Here is a 16,953-nt window from a genome sequence, read left to right as displayed (position 1 = left end):
GCCTTCCCGGGTGTTTTCTGGTCCGATTTTTGTACTGCCGGACTCCTTTTTTCAAAATAAAACTGTTTATGGTCTTAAAAAAGACATTAATGAACATAAAAAAATATTTATGCTCTTAATCTAATCAAAGTAGATTTTTTTTCTTTACAGACATTCATATATATAATATAAACATACACATGTAAAAATATACACATGATTAATGGAAACACGAAAATATCCATCAAAGGCTCTGATACCAATGTAAATCAAAACACAAAACATGCAGCGGAATAAAATGTTTAGATCATACCTCATTTGATCTAAAATCTCGTGGATAAATCACGTGCTTCCAGAATCTAATCAATCAATCCCAGCAGTGGGGTGATATTACAATGGTGAATATCACCCACACAAACCACAGTGCAAATGACTTGATCGTTGTTTCTTGGGAGAGAGTAAGTTTATGGGTAGAAACAAAACATACGTTGTTTCTCTCTTGGTTACCCATAACCATATATTAGATATATATTATATTATTATTATTTATCCATATCAGTTAAAACTGATAATATCTATATCCTGAGTGGTTATCCTAAATAGGTTTGAATTTAATTCAAAACCTATTTGGATAAGATCCAAATTATGTTCAAATGGTTATGCCACATGGGCGCCCATTACTAACATCTTAAATTTTGTATTAATATATCATTTTTGACATTTTTTATAAAATTTATTAATATATATGTATATATATAATATTTATAAGAGAGAGGCTAGGAAACTCTAAAACATACCTCCAAAATTCATCCTTGATGCTAGTGTTAAATAATTAAAATTTAAATTAATTAATAACTAACGTGGGACTTATTCAGCGCAATTTATTTTAAGTTGATGGAAAAAAAATAGAATCCAAAGCCACCAAATTCTACAAAATTTTAATAATCATTTTTTTTTTTTCAACTTATTTAAGTTTTGTTCAACTAACAAACTGCAAGTAAAAATCACATAAAACAGTATTTGACATAGACTCAAAAATATATATATACATTTATTGTAAGAAAAAATTATGTTTACCTTATAAATTGCACCAAATAAGGAAGTTGTTTGGTAAATAAATTATGTTTACCTAATAAATTATAAGAAAAAACTACACCAAATAATATTTGACTTAAAACATAAAAATAAGTTGCACCTAAGAACGAAACGGCCGCTTTGTTTGGTAAAGTTTATGCTTATAGTTTTTTTTTTTATTATTTTATTTTCACAATCCATGTTAGATCATTCAACGTAGTTTTTAATTACAATTTATTGGATAAAAATAAGTTAAATAATCTAAAAAAATAATTATATGAAAGTTAGATGAGATGTGGTTTTGGGTTCTAACTTTTTAATTATCAATTTTTTTTTTTTGATAATCGGGTGTCCGAACTTGCTTATGCACATCTCAATTAAATTTTGAGATCCTATAGTTAACGACCAAACAAACTTCCCACCATCCCAAAGTTTGAGATGTTTGGCTTTCGTGAGTTTTGAACTTACGACCTCTTTGCGAGTTTTGAACCCAAAATCTTAAAATTAATGATCAGACAAATCTCTAGTGACCCCAAGATTTAGGATGTTTGGCTTTCGTAGATTTCGAACTTGCGACTTCTTCCATGGTAAGTCCTTTGATTGCTTTCTTCATCCATTAAGTCAAGCCTCTTAGGGTTTAATTAATTATCAACTTTTAATCTATTTGTCTATATTGTAGCTTATTTAAACCACAAAATTATTTAGTGAGGTGAATAAGATTCAAACTCAAAACCTTCTATCCAAGAAATAACATATTTACCACTAATACTATTATACTTTTAGATTAAAATTGAAATTCATATTTTATTACTTGAGAGGCACACATGCATGTGTGTATTAAAATTAAAATCAAAATTTATGTATTTTAGATTTAACAGCATATCTATTGGGTGGGTAGACACCACTAATACTATATGTTAGTTTTTTTGACTTTCAAATGTTAGTATTGTAATTTTAAGCATGTCAGTAAGGATCAATCAGTCCTTATAGAAAATTAATTGCCAACTAATTATCAGACGATTGTGTTTTAGTTATTTCAGCCTCAATAAAGAAGACTTTTACTGGTGACTTGTTTAGGAGAATTTAGTAAACAACAATTAAATGAAGAACAATTACAGCATTTCATTAAGTAAAAATGAAAAACTTACAGTAATCTAATCCAGCCTTGTAGAGGTTTACAACAACAAGCTATTCGAAACTACTCCTATGAATAATGTGCAATACAAGAATTTGAAGTGTAGAAATGTAAAAATTGGAATGAAAAAAAAAGTAGATAAAAACTGATTTCTGGATCTGAGTCATGTCCTTATTTCTAGGGCCTTCACTGCTATTTATACTTCTCAATGACAACTGTTGAAATAGGCTTCTAACCGTCGAAGCATCCCTCCATGATCGCTGATCATGCTCTCTCACAGTTAGCTCCATTATGCCATGTTTCCAGTTAGGTTTCCCTCCTGATTTTGAATTTGAATTTTGTGAGTAACCATTAGGCCACATCACCTTATATCTTTCGATCATTCCAGTGCTACGCAAACCTATTATTACCAGTATGAGTTGACACGTATCTGACTATGGTTAGCGATTTATATTACCTTCCCAAATTATCCTTCTCATACCACGTGTTGAATCGTGATTGACTTATACAATTTATACAACTAACACTATTATACTATTATAGAGGAAAGGTTTGAAATGGTGTTATTCTGATTTATGTTAATATCCTCCTAACCTATTTAAAATATATATATTTTTTTTTAGTTACAGGAAAATTCTCCCTGCCCTCCAACAAGTCCAAGGCAATTTATGTAAGGGGTAGGGTTTTTTGAACGAATATGCAGGGTAGGCCGAGACTCTAAACTCAAACCTTTAATTACACAGGCGTCTGTTGAGAGGAAGTTAAAAAAGCCAATCTTTTAGCTTTTTTACACAAAAAAAAAAGTTAGTTCTTTTGGTCAAAAAAGCCAATTTTTTTGCCAAAAAAACTACCAAAAAAAAAAAAAAAAAGTAAAAAAATTAATTTTTTACTAACTTTTCAAAACACTCCACAGTATGTGTTTTTTTTTTTTGTGGATAAATTATGTAAATAATTTATGTAATCTATATGATGTGTTCATTTAGTCTTTATTATTTTAATTTATTTGATTTTGTTCTTTAATTTAACAAATTGTGTCATATTAGTCGAATAAATAACAACCGTTAGGTTTGGTGGACGAAAACTCAAATGATATGTCAATTTAATCTTTGTAGTTTAGACGATGTGTCCATTCAATAGAGCAAATTAAAACAATATGGACTAAATTGACAAATCGTATAAACTATAAGGACCAAATTGATATATCATTTAAGCATGTGATAACTTTCTATCCACAAAACTTAATGTCCATTATTTATTGAATTAATATAACACAATCTATTAAATTAAAAAATAAAACCAAACAAATTAAAATAATAAAAATTAGTTTAACACATCATATAAACTAGGAGTACCATTTGTATAATTTACCTTTTTTTTTGAACGCTGTTTGCGAAGTTATTTTAATATGTTATTTTAATTTTTGGTTATTTTAGAAAGTTAAAATTTTTATATTTAAAAAGATAATTGTAAGAAAAAAAAGTGAAATAATTATGAATTTAATGTGATATTTTATCTTATTAATTATTTTAACCTATTTTATTTTTTAATATTATTTTAACTGAAAAAAATTCTTTCCAAATACCCCAAATAAGGCCAAAATAATGAAATAGTTACAAACTATCAAACTGTTTTCCTTTTTCAATACAATTGAATAATTTTTAAAGACCTTAAAAAATTCATTAAAATATTTATTAAGCCTCCGTTTGGGAAGCGGGTTAATTTTTTAGCTTTTTAATTTTTTTGACTATTTTAATCTTGGTTAAAAAATTTAGTTTGGGAAGGACTTTTTAACTTTTTGAATTTTTTGACTTTTTTTATAAGAGAAAAATATAATGATTATAAATTAAATGTGATATTTTATTTGTTATAACTAAAATAATATATTTTATCTTTTATGACTATTTTAACCATCCCAAACAACACCTTAGTATCTCGTATGGTGTGGAACTCACGTCATGTGAATCCGCAGTAGGACCACACCCATAAAACTGGATGTTTACACATGAACGATAAAGTAATTAATACACATTGGGAAACTGGATGTTTTCTTTCGAAAGACCATGGCAGTAGGAGAAGGAGAAGGAGATCATCACACCCCTTTGTTGCACTCAACTCTACCTTCACCTTCTTCTTCTATTGAACCCTCGCTGAAACTTTCCTTAAAGAGAACTGGTTTGTCCCTCTCTCACTGCTTCCTTTTTCTTACTTTCTTTTCTCTGTTTTTTTGCATCTGTTTTGTTGTTAATCTTCAAACCCAACTTCAGTATTTCCTATCATACTCTCTATTAAACTCTCCCTGTCTTCAATACAAGAATTATGATTATATTTATTGATCCATTTTCTTTTCTGATTTTGATAGTTTGTATTTGGCAAATTCAAGAAATACCAAGATAAATGAATGTTATTTTTTTTTCCCTTTATTTTGTTCTACCCGATTATCAAAACATGTACAACATTTTGGAAAGTTCAAGATATGACAAGATTAACAAATCGTAGTATTAGATCCAGGGCACAGGGTACGAGTGAATAACAGAAATAGTTTGGGGATTTAATTTTATTTATTTATTTACTTCATAAACTAGATATAAGAGCAGCTTGGCCCAATTATAAAATTTGCCCTTAGCGTTCTGGTGTCTCGAACCCAAGTCACAAAACAACCTCTCCAAAAATGAAGGAAATGTTGCTCACATCTTTCCCTTTTCAAATATTGTTTTAGCAGAAGTCTTGTGTCCTGGTTTGGGTACAAATTTGGGAAGTAAACGAGCCGAGTTAAGCCGAGTAGCAAGTTGTCAGTTCATGGTTGGCTTGAAAACTTAATGAGTTTTAAAATGTGTTTAAGTTTGGCTTGTTTAGATAACAAACCAATCTTGAGCCTTTAACTAGCCAAACACGAGTCGAGCTCACGTAGCTTGATTGCATATATGCTTATTGAGCTAAGCAATTGGTTGTTCAAGCTTGGCTTGAAAATTTAACAAAATTAAAATGTGTTCAAATTTGACTTACTTACATAATGAACTTAAACGAGCTTTTAACAAGCTTGAATAGCTTGATTTGTTTTGCAGCTCTAGGTACAAGTGAATAGCAGAAGTTAGTTTGGGTATTTTTTTAATGCATATAATAGTTACTTGAGCCTGAGTCGTGGAACAAGACATGGAGGAAATGCTGCCTACATTTTTTCCTTTCAGATACCATTTTAGCAGGAGTCTTGTGCACTGATTCACTTTTTTTCTTTTCTTTGTTATACATAGAATTGATGTGCTTATCACTTCCATGAATTTTTTTGTTCTGATTCAGGGAACATATGGACTGCTTTTGCACACATAATAACAGCAGTTATAGGCTCTGGGGTTCTATCCCTAGCATGGAGCATGGCTCAGCTAGGTTGGATTGCAGGCCCATTGTCTATGCTCTTCTTTGCATCAATTACCCTTATATCTGCCTTCATGGTCTGCAACTGCTACAGATCTCCTGACCCTGAAAACGGCCCGGCCAGAAATCACTCCTACCTCGAAGCTGTTCGGACAATATTAGGTATCAATGTGGCTAACTTTTCATTACATCGAAAATTGAGATTCTACGAGTGTATCATATTATGCAATTTTAGTTGCAACCATAACCAAATTGGAAAGTAATTGCCATGTTGGTTTTGGACAGTTCAATCCAAATTGGTATATGAAAACAAACAAATAAAATAAAAAAATAGCCAACACCTAACATGGTTTTCTTTCATGAAACATGGTATCAATATCTATTATAGAGTTTGAGCTATCCCTGTATATGAACTTTTCCTTTGATCAAGTTCTGAATTTTCACATGAGAAATTGTTCAATCATAGTTGTGGGCAAACAATAGCAGATGAATTGTTTTCTGTTATTAAATCATAAACAGTTCAGACAGTTGACATTTCACCTGATTTTCTTCAGGAAAGAGGAATGCTTCGCTTTGTGGTATTCTTCTACGACTAAGCCTGTTTGAGAGTGGAATTGTTTTTACCATTACATCCGGGATCTGCGGGAAGTATGTTAATAAGCTTCCCAAATACTCATCATGACTATTTATTTTTATTTGTGTTTTGATCTGCAACGATAGAAATTTGATTAAAGAAAAAGGAAAGTAGGTGGAAAAGCAGGACAAGGAGTCCACCAAGGAAAGAATAAATGAAAGCGATAAGTACACAAATGGAAAAAATGCCACCTACAAATGTCACACCACACTCCAATCCCTAAAAAACAACACGGAATTCCCTTGAATGAATATCGGATTTGATTATCTTCACTATACAAAGTTTATATATGCCATTCAAGAAAAAATTATCCCAATGATACATATATGGATATCTGTTTGTCCAGGATTGGTGGTTTTAACAATATACTAATATGGTCTGCTCTGAAGTTACATAAATTTAAAAACTCTGTGGTTTTTTCTATCAATTGCAGTTGCTATTAAGTTTCTTGTTTATTTGATGTTGTGAACGGTTTCTTAATGGCTATTGTTTGAATCTTTTGAATGAGAGCAGAGCAATTCAAAGATCAAACTGTTACCACAAAGAAGGGCATAATGCTGCTTGTGAATATGGAAACACTTCTTATATGCTTCTATTTGGAATTATACAAATTGTAATGTCTCATATACCTGATTTCCACGGCACGGAATGGCTCTCAATTTTTTCCGCAATCATGTCCTTCACTTATTCTATCATCGGATCAGCACTTGGTTTGGCAAAGGTAATAGGTATGGTCAAAAGCATGCTCTACTGATTAGTCAAGTCACCTTAGTTGGCATTCCTGCTCAAATGAGAAGTGGAACAAAGGGTGCTGGCAGTTTATATCCGAAGCACTTGAGAGGCCTTCAAATTTAATCATTTTGCAAAAGATTTTAGGTAGAAAACAATTTTGAGACCCCCTCTTAAAAAAATTTAAAAAAAAAATAAATAAAAATTGGGAAAATGTTTATGTTTAATTGTGATCTTGAAACTAATGTGCTAGTTGTTGTATTAGTAGTAGCTAAGAAGCACAAATATGGATATGGACACGCGACATGACACAAACACGCCAACACAAATTTTTTTCCAATAAATGTAGGACATGATGCGTGGGGGACACATGCAAAATATATAATTTTATATATTTATTAATGTCATATATAAAGGTAAGTAATTAACATATGTAAATTGTATATATAGGAATATTTAAGTTAAAGATAACTTTAGAAGTCAAAAGGTAGAGAATAGGTATAAATTTACATTATTTTTTTTCTATCATTCGATTCTAAGTTTACTTTATTCGAACTTGTAAAGTTTCATGTGTGTTTAAGTGTTGAGAAGTGGACGAGTGTCATGTTGTGTCAATGTCAGACACAACACATTATCTTTTTAGAAGTGTTTGTGCTTCTTAGAGTAGTGGTGGTGGTGGTGTGATGATGGCAGGGTGGTAGAGGTAGGGTGTGGTGGTTGGTAAGACTTTAGTGCTGAAATTATTTTCTATCTTGTAAAAGTAGAAAACATTTTCTGCACAAATAAGCTTGTTTTTTATTTACTACAGAAAATGTTTTCCGTCATACCAAATGTGAGAAAGAAAAGTTTTTCACCCAAATAAATGGAATGTTAGTACCTTCAAGTTGAGCTTTTTAACTTAAAATTGCAGGGGATGGATATATAAAGGGTGACATTGTAGGAGTCCAGACTTCTACTGCAACTCAAAAAGTACTGTTGGTTGCTCAAGCACTCGGGGACATTGCTTTCGCCTATCCGTTCTCCATAATTCTCATTGACATACAGGTGTGTGGTGACATGTATTTAATATAAGCAAACTTCATTTCAAATTAGCATTGAAGAATGATTTTACCATTTAAAGCTAATTATGGAACTTGCGAAACATGAAGAATACTTTGAAGTCACCTCCCTCGGAAAAAGTTACCATGAATAATGCTTCAATGATGGCGACCTGTATTACAACCATTTTCTACCTCCTTTGTGGAGGATTTGGCTATGCAGCCTTTGGGAATTCTGCACCGGGAAACCTCTTGACGGGATTTGGATTCTACGAGCCATATTGGCTCATTGACTTTGCTAATATGTGTGTTGCAGTTCATTTAGTCGGAGCATATCAGGTACAACTCCTATATTCTGCATTTGTTACACCCAAAATTTTACATTCTATAGTTCATATGTGTCTATTTAGTTGGAGCAAATCAGGTTGTGTTTTCATTTTCAGGTCCAACTCTTTTGACAAAAATTTGTCTTAAAGCAATCCACATTTTAGGAAACATCAAAAAGTTGTGTTTGAATTTTTGAAAATTGCTTTCGCACAAAAATGAAAACATTATGAAAGATGAGTATTTTTGAACTTTCATTGTTTTTGTTTCCGAAAACATAAAAGATGGAAGTGATTACAATGAAAACATAATCAACCAAACCTTCAACTAAAATTTTGAATTTAGATAATTTTCGTATGTGAAATTTTTAATGTTTTTCAGGTACTCAGTCAACCACTGTTTGCAATGGTGGAAAGATGGGCTGCAGAGAAGTTCCCAAGCAGTGGATTTGTAAACGATAATTTCATCCTGAAACTCCCATTATTGCCGGCTTTTAGATCAAATCTATTCAGACTGTGTTTTCGAACTGTTTATGTTGCTTCAACAACCGCGGTTGCAGTTATCTTCCCATACTTCAACCAAGTGCTTGGAGTGGCGGGAACAATGAACTTTTGGCCGTTGATTGTATATTTCCCGGTGGAAATGCACATTGTACAGAAAAATATCGGAAGGTGGACAAGAAAGTGGATTGTTCTTCATATTTACAGCAGTATTTGCTTGCTAGTGACAATGTTCGCCTTGGTTGGATCAATTGAAGGACTAATAACTACAAAGTTCAGCTAAGACATGTTTCGTGTTCTTGAACACCACAAGAGGAGAATTCTCAGCATTGTAAATTATTCTTCATTGTAAATTGTTGCTAAATGCCTTCCCTGTATTTCTTTGGATATAGTTTATAAATATATTTTGCATATTGCATGAGCAATGCATGGTGAACGATGGGTGGTTGTTAGAGACCAACAGGATTTAGTTTTTGCCCGATGAAAAAAAGTTGAAGGGGACAACTCGTGCCAACACTCTTTTGGGCATAATCATAGGAGTCCCTACTTGCAGGAGAGTCAGACAAGAGATGTCTATACCAACAATTATTGCTGTAATGGTCCATAACTTTGGAGCATCACACATAACATTATCATTTTATGTACTTCAAAAAATATTTTTACAATATAAATCATGAGCTGTAAGCATAAGGCGCACCAAAACACTGACACAACTTTAAAATGAAAAATGGTACAAGTGGCTCCATAAGATGCACTAAATAGCTCCAAAATTGTGTTTCTAATGTCATTACAAATTGCATTTGTAGGTGATGGAATGGTGGAAGTTGATTTTTTTTCCCTCTGTTATTTATTTTCTCTTTGGTTTCTCTTTGGTTGAAGTCCGGTTAGTAGAGATGCAATCTTAATCAGGATCAATTCAAATTGACAAAGTTACAAATTCAAGAAATGGTATATGAACGAGCAAGGTTAAAAGAGAGTGAATCACATTAATAAAAAGGTTGAAAGAAGATTTTATGCAACTAAATTTGTTTTGGATGTAAAATAAAGGAAAATCAGGAAGCAATAAACACTCTTAAGGGGGGGTGCCCTTAAAGAACCCATTAGCAGAATTCACTATGAAGGTTGTTTCAAACTTTCAAACTGAATATTAAAATAGGAGCAAATTAGGCTTATAATCCTTATATTTTATCCTCCGTCTCATTTTAGTTCCTACATTTTCAAATGACTCATTTTTTACTCTAAATTTTAAATTTGTTTCATCTCAGTCGAATTGATAAAGCTAATTTATTTTTTTCACGGAAGTGGCGCACGTGCACAACATGTGCCATGTTTGTAAGCTCTTTTTTTTAAAAAAAAAATAAAAAATTTATACATATAATTTTTTTAGAAGTTATGTTTGTAAGGTTAAAATTGTCAGTTTACAATAATTCCGTCTGAGTAGTGAGTTAACTCACTTAAATAACAAGTATAATAATAAATTTTCATATCTATGTAATGATCATTGCTTGGTGCTCTACGTGTGCTGTTAAGCATTCCACGTATTACTCATGAGATATAAAATAGTAGAAATCACGTTATATTAGAAAATAATTTAAGAATTAATTACTTAAAATTCTTAATTATGGTAGCTCAAGTTTGTGTAATAGTTTTTGAATGCATAAGTCTCTTTTTGAAATATAGTTGATGTTCCTTTTCTTTTGATGGATCATGTCAACTTGCAAGTCGAATGACGATCAATTAACAAACTTAGAAGTAATATGTAACAAAATCAAATTGAATAGTGAAATCCAAACATAATTTGAGAATATTGGATTTGAGATTTGGAGATTTGGTTTTTTTTTTTTTTTTCAGCAAAAAACAATAATTAATTGTTAGAGTAACACTTTCGGAAAGTTGAAACTCACACCCTTACACTTTGCGAAAAAATCTTGTTCCCATTCCACTCCTAGGAATAGAACCCTTCCCTTGGGGGAGAGACTTGGTGGCCAAAGGGCTAACCAACTAGACTAAAGTCCTTGGTTATCTCGAGATCTGATTTGTAGGTAAGAACTGAGATATTCTCAGTTATAAAACTGAAAATGATTTCAGTTTACAATTATCAAAACTAAGAAATTTATCAGTTTTTCAGTTTTTCAGTATTAACTAAGAAAATTATCAATTTTGAGAAATTTATCAATTTTTTTTCAATATTAAAATTGAGAATATTACCCGTTACTCTTTCTTTCTCTTACACCCACACCTTTCTCCTCTTTCTACACTTTTCTACATCTAGAAATCTCCAGACTAGGTCACGATGAGGAGAGGCGATGATGGCAATGGCGATGGCGATGGCGACGGCGACAGCGACGGCGAACAGGGGGTAACTGCAACGGGGAGAGGCGGGGATGGCTACGGCGTGCAAAGGGCGACTGCAATGGGCGACGACATGGCTAGGTCACGATGTAACAAGGGGTGACACGCAAAGAGAGGGAAAAGAAGGTGGTGAGGGGCGACTGAGGGAGGTCGATGTTGGAGAGGGAAATCGACGGTGGGGTTTAGCATCAAAGGTAGCTCGTCATTTGAGAGGGCAAGAGAGAGGAGATAAATGAGGGACACGGGGCCCCTGCTGTGTAATGTCCCTGCTGTGCCTGCTGTGTGCCTCAAAACGGCACCGTTTTGTCACTTCTTTTTTTTTTTTTTTAATTTATATGTAATGGTTTCTGCCGCCGTTTCTATAGACTTACAAAAGTTAGTTTTATTTATTTGTTTTTTACACTCCAGGCAAAGGTGTCTGTTGTGTTAGTCTATTTATTTATTTATTTATTTCATATATGTAAGAGTCTCATTAATTCTTGTTTTATTATAATAAAACAATTAATCTATCATACTAAATTATATTTTTTAAAAAAGATTAATTTTAAAATTAAAATCAAACAAATAATACATGCTTTGATTTTTTCAAAACTGGCTTAAATGCATCAAAAGTAAAATTGAAAGGGAAGAAAATTGTAATTAAACAAATCAATTTATCAAACCATAAGCAAAAAAAATTGTAACTTAAAAAAAAAAAAAGTTGTATCCACAAAAAAAAAAAAAAAAAAAAAAAAACAACTTAAGGCCAAAATATATTCAATTCACATCCAACATCTGCATAAAAAAATAATAATAATAATAATAAATTTTAAGACATTCGAACTTCAAAATCTCCTGTCAAACATCCAAAAAACTTATAGTCAATTCACATCCAACATCTGTATAAAAATAATAATAATTCTGAGGCATACAAACTTCAAAATCTCCAGCCAAATATCCAAAAATCCTTTTCAACCACTCTAAATCATTCAAACAAAATTCTAAAAATCTTCAATTTCAATTCTCAAAACAAAAACTACAAAGTGGATCTCCATGTCAATTTTGTGGAGGCGGTTGGGAATAAATAGAAAAATCAAAAGAACTCTCATTTCTAAATTTGGTCTCCATTGGATTGTGCCCCGCTAGATGAAGTGATATTCCCTATAAAAAATAAAAAAAAAGAAAAAAAAAGAAAAGAAAATTCATTAGAATAAATTTTATGGACTAAATTACATTAAAAACATATATATATATATATATATATATATATATTACTTACTTGAGAACTTTGTGGACTATGTGATGCTTCAAAAGGCAGAGGTTGTGATTGTGGATACCTTGGTGAGTATGAATTAGTATCACATGTGAGAAGATTATACCCATAATTTATCAATTGTGGCCAATAGAGACTCCCAACATCCTATATTCCATTAAACATCATGAAAAGTAAATACACTAATACAACGTAGTCTAAAAAATAAACAAATAACATAAAACAAGAGCTAACCTGTGGTTGGCTTAAAGATGAATTTTGAACATTTGTGATATTGCTTGATTGACCAATAGTCTAAATAAGTTGTAAAATTTATCAATACATTACACAATTTATATAAAAAAAAATAAAATAATAAATAAATAAACATAAAACAATAGCTAACCTGTGGTTGGCTTAAAGCTGAATTTTGAATATTTGTAGTGTTGCTTGATTGACCAATAGTCTAAAGAAGTTCAAAAAGTTATCAATACTTTACACAATTTATAAAAATAAATGCATATCATTTGAAATTTCAAAAGTACGTAAGTAATACCTTACTAAGGCGGGTTGGTTGTGAAATAACTTTTGTCTTCTTATTCATCATCTCATGCCAAGGTTTCAATCTACCCCTCCCTTTGTGTCCAATATCTTTCTTCTTTATGCCCTTAACTTGTGCAAAGTTGGGGTCATCCGCATCTAATTCTTTGGTACCAAAATTTCCAACTCCCTTCATCATATTATTTACTTTTACACACAATTCCTTAATCCCTTCATCAACCAATTGATAGGAAGGTTTGTGCATAGATGCTTGAGTTGCTAGTTTCACCATTCTTGGACAAAGATCTCTATAACGTGCTAATATCAACAATTTCGGATCATCCTCATCTACTACAACATTTTTCTCTTCAATTTCACAATCTTTTGCATCCAATCTCCATCGGCCTAATATATACCTTTCGGGAATTTCCATAACATTCATTCTATCAAGTGCTTTGATTGCATGACTACACAAAATTCCGAAGTTCTCAAATTTCTTACAAGTACAATGTATTTCTCGACAGCTTTTTTTTCCTCTTAGCCCAGTAACTTCCACCCTACCCTCCACAATATACTCTTCATCATTACCATACAAGCCAATCACGCACTTAACTTCTCCTTCTAACTCATGGAATTGCTTCACTTGACAACAAAGGGATGTATCCAACTCATAATGAAATAAATCAAAGATAGGAGGGGTGTACAAACTCGCAACCTGGATTAAAATGGGAGACTTTTTTAATTTCATTCTTGGCAACTTTTGTCTAGAATCATATATTGCAGAAATTTCCTCATACCGCTTATCTACAACAATCCGATTGAAATGAGTAAAGAATTGAACAATGTTATGATCACCTTTCAAATATCTCCTTAATGTTCCATTTAGACTTTCACTAAGTTGTGTGCTTCGCATTCCTCCAGTAAATACCCACTTCATATACACATGCGCCCATTGCTCTCTTTTTCTCCAAGTTCTTTTCATCCACTCATTCTCTTGCAAGTTGTATTTATCAATCAAAGAATTCCAAGCTTCAATTAATTCATGCTCATTCTCATAGTCATAAATGCAAGCCTTTAAATCGCTACTAAATTTTGAACCACTCTTGAACAAGTAACCTAAATGCTTTAAAGCATTTTGCATTAGGTGAAAAGTGCACAACCCATGAAAAACCTCAGGCATGATTTGTGAAATTGCCTTAGCCATTGCTTGATCTTGGTCTGTAAAAAAACTAATAGGCTTTTGTCCTGACATTGCATCCAAAAAAGTTTCAAATAACCATTCAAATGACTCTGTAGTTTCATCATACAATAATGCTGCACCAAAAATCACTGTCATTCTAAAGTGGTTAAAGCCAGAAAATAAAGCAAGTGGACGGTACTCCTTATTTGTTCTAAAAGTTGTGTCGAATGACACCGCATCACCGAAAAGCCCATAATCTGTTATCATCTGATGATCAGCCCAAAAAATATTAGTAATCATCTCATCTACATCCAACTGAATGGCATAGTAAAAATATGGATTTTCTGCTACTTGCTGCTGGAAATATCTTAACAAACTCCCTGCTTCACCATACTGCAAGTTTTGCTGTCTTTTGCCACGTAAGTAGGTTTTCTGATCCTCCCGTGTGAACTCTACAAATTCCTTCCCTCCTGCTATAGCACTAATAAGATCATGTGAAGCCTTAAGAGATATTCCAGTCTGATCAGCTATATCAATATTTATACCCTGAGCATCACATACTTTTCTCTAAGATGGCATCAAATGATTACATTGAGGAAGATGCAAAGGGTGGTTGTGGTTGCTATCAAACTTTGACACAATCCACTTCGACAAGTCCCGCTTAAAAGATATATGCATGAATGCATTACAATTTGTTCTTGTCTCACTTCGAGGATTTTTTATCATCGTATACCGTTTATCTTTTTCCCTCTCTCCCTCCTTACAACAAACAAACTTTCTACTAGTCATAACACCATCTTTCTTGCTTTTGTTACAATAATCTCTTCTAATACTAAACCCCACAATTCTTCCGTATTCATTATAAAACTCATATGCAGCTTCTTCCGATGGAAACTCCATACCAAGATATGGTGATTTATCCTTGGCCAACTCTCTCATTTCTTCGATGCATCCCTCAAGTCCACCATCATCCATTATACCATCCTCCATTTCAACACTAACAAATATAAAGAAAAAAAAATTAAACAAAACAAGAATCTGAGCAAAAAAGTTATTAATTAATTTTAAATGCTAAGTAATTAAACAATTCAATGAAATCTAATAAATCAATTAATAATGTAAATTAATTAAAAGGATAGGGGAGAGGAAAAAAAGATGTGTAATTTGTATAGTAATATTGGAAATTTATTTTGTTTAAGTAGATTATAATATACAATTACAAAATTATATTAGAATTAGTATATTATATAATATAGGGAATCTTTTGGCAGACACACTTAAAGATGTGAATCATATGCCCTCTTATTATATAAATTTTTGATATATGTTTCGTATTTTTGTCACAAATGTTATGTCATTTTTTATTGAGTTATAACAATTTATGATTAAAAAATTAAATTTGCATTATGTAGTATGGTATAGATTTTTTTGTTGAAACTTTTTTAAGACCATAAAATGCATAATATTATTACAAAAATACATAACATTGTTATAAAAATGTATAATATTTCCACAAAAATGCATAACATTGCTATAAAAAAAATTATGAATTACAAATTATCGTAACTCCTTAAAAAAATTATATAATATTTGTACAAAAATACATAATATGTACAAAACAAATTACATAACAAAGAAATTTTCTTATAATATACAATTGTGTTTCTCAATCTATTTACAGAAAACAAATCAAACCATTATACTTGTTGAATCCACTAACACACTACACAAAATAAAATATAAAACATATATACATATAATATATATAGATATAGATATACATACCAGTTTGTTGAACAATAATGGTCTGTAAATCCGGCAGAAGGATGGTGAAGCAAAGACAGAGAATACTATCCTCTCTGTTTGAGAGAAGACAAAAATGAATAAAAAACAAAATAAAAAAAATAAAACTAATTTTTTTACTCCAAACACAGCAGGGTCTTTTCGTTTGAGTGTTAGAAACGGCGGTAGCGTCGTATGGGTATCCTACTAAAGAACAAAACCCTTACATATAAATTAAAAAAAAAAAAAGTGACAAAACGGTGCCGTTTTGAGGCACACAGCAGGCACGGCAGGGACTTTACACGGCAGGGGCCCCGTGTCCATAAATGAGAGGGCAAAAGTGTGTGTGTGAGAGAGAGAGAGAGAATGAATGGGGGGTGTTTTGTGTTTTTGATTTTGTAAGGATATATTAGTCATATAAAATTAGCAAGGATTTATAAATTTAAAGTTTTGTGAGTATGATCTAAGTTATCATTATTTGTCAAAATAAGGCATGGCTGTAAATTTTTTTAAATTTAGACACCGATATAAGTCTGCTTAAATCTGATAGTCACAGATTTATAGGTGTGGTTAATTTCAATCATTCTAGCAAGAAAAATGCATTTAGACAAAGCTAAAAGCGGTGACACAGTGTGTTTAGTTTGAATTTTTTAAATTAAGTTTTTTAAAAATTAAATTTTTTAGTTTTTGTATTTTTTTTTTGTTTTTAGTGAATATTTTTAAAATTTTAAATATTTTTTTGACTTTTTTAGATGCACCTTATTTAGGTGTATCTAAAAAATAAAAAAATTGTGAAAAAATATTTTAAAAAATTAATAAATACATAGAAATATAAAAAATATACTGAATTCTTGTATTTTTTTATATTTTTGGTATTTAGTGAATTTTTAAAAGATTTTTTTATAATTTTTTTTACTTTTTAGGTATATTTATGTTAGGTGTGTCTAAAAAGTTAAAAAATTGCTTAAAATATTAAAAAAATTCAGTAAAAATAAAAAAATACGAAAAATAAAAAAGTAAAATTTTTTGAAAAGTGTTTTTGGAAAAATGAAACCAAGCAAGCTGAAGTATTCCATATTGAGTTCAC

The 16,953-nt window shown here is 31.3% G+C and overlaps 2 protein-coding genes across 2 annotated transcripts; one reads left to right on the top strand and one right to left on the bottom strand.

The window, feature by feature from the left end:
* The first annotated feature begins 4,143 nt into the window (after positions 1-4,143).
* On the top strand, positions 4,144-9,206 carry LOC114288623 (putative amino acid permease 7). The gene is made up of 7 exons (XM_082919473.1): positions 4,144-4,360; positions 5,483-5,719; positions 6,112-6,205; positions 6,705-6,919; positions 7,831-7,964; positions 8,069-8,296; positions 8,663-9,206. The coding sequence occupies exons 1-7, from the start codon at positions 4,249-4,251 to the stop codon at positions 9,062-9,064; spliced, it is 1,422 nt and encodes a 473-aa protein (XP_082775599.1). The 5' UTR covers positions 4,144-4,248; the 3' UTR covers positions 9,065-9,206.
* Positions 9,207-12,168: 2,962 nt separating this feature from the next.
* Positions 12,169-15,074, bottom strand: LOC114308743 (protein FAR1-RELATED SEQUENCE 9-like). The gene is made up of 6 exons (XM_082917922.1): positions 14,856-15,074; positions 12,921-14,651; positions 12,771-12,830; positions 12,620-12,679; positions 12,392-12,532; positions 12,169-12,273 (listed from the first exon to the last, which is right to left on the bottom strand). The coding sequence occupies exons 1-6, from the start codon at positions 15,072-15,074 to the stop codon at positions 12,169-12,171; spliced, it is 2,316 nt and encodes a 771-aa protein (XP_082774048.1).
* Between the last annotated feature and the right edge of the window lie 1,879 nt (positions 15,075-16,953).

The sequence above is a fragment of the Camellia sinensis genome, chromosome 3 (genome assembly GCF_055761805.1).
Source record: "Camellia sinensis isolate YWXY chromosome 3, ASM5576180v1, whole genome shotgun sequence".
Taxonomy (NCBI): domain Eukaryota; kingdom Viridiplantae; phylum Streptophyta; class Magnoliopsida; order Ericales; family Theaceae; genus Camellia; species Camellia sinensis.
Note: the sequence above shows the minus strand (reverse complement) of the source record. Positions and strands in the feature narration are given on the sequence as shown.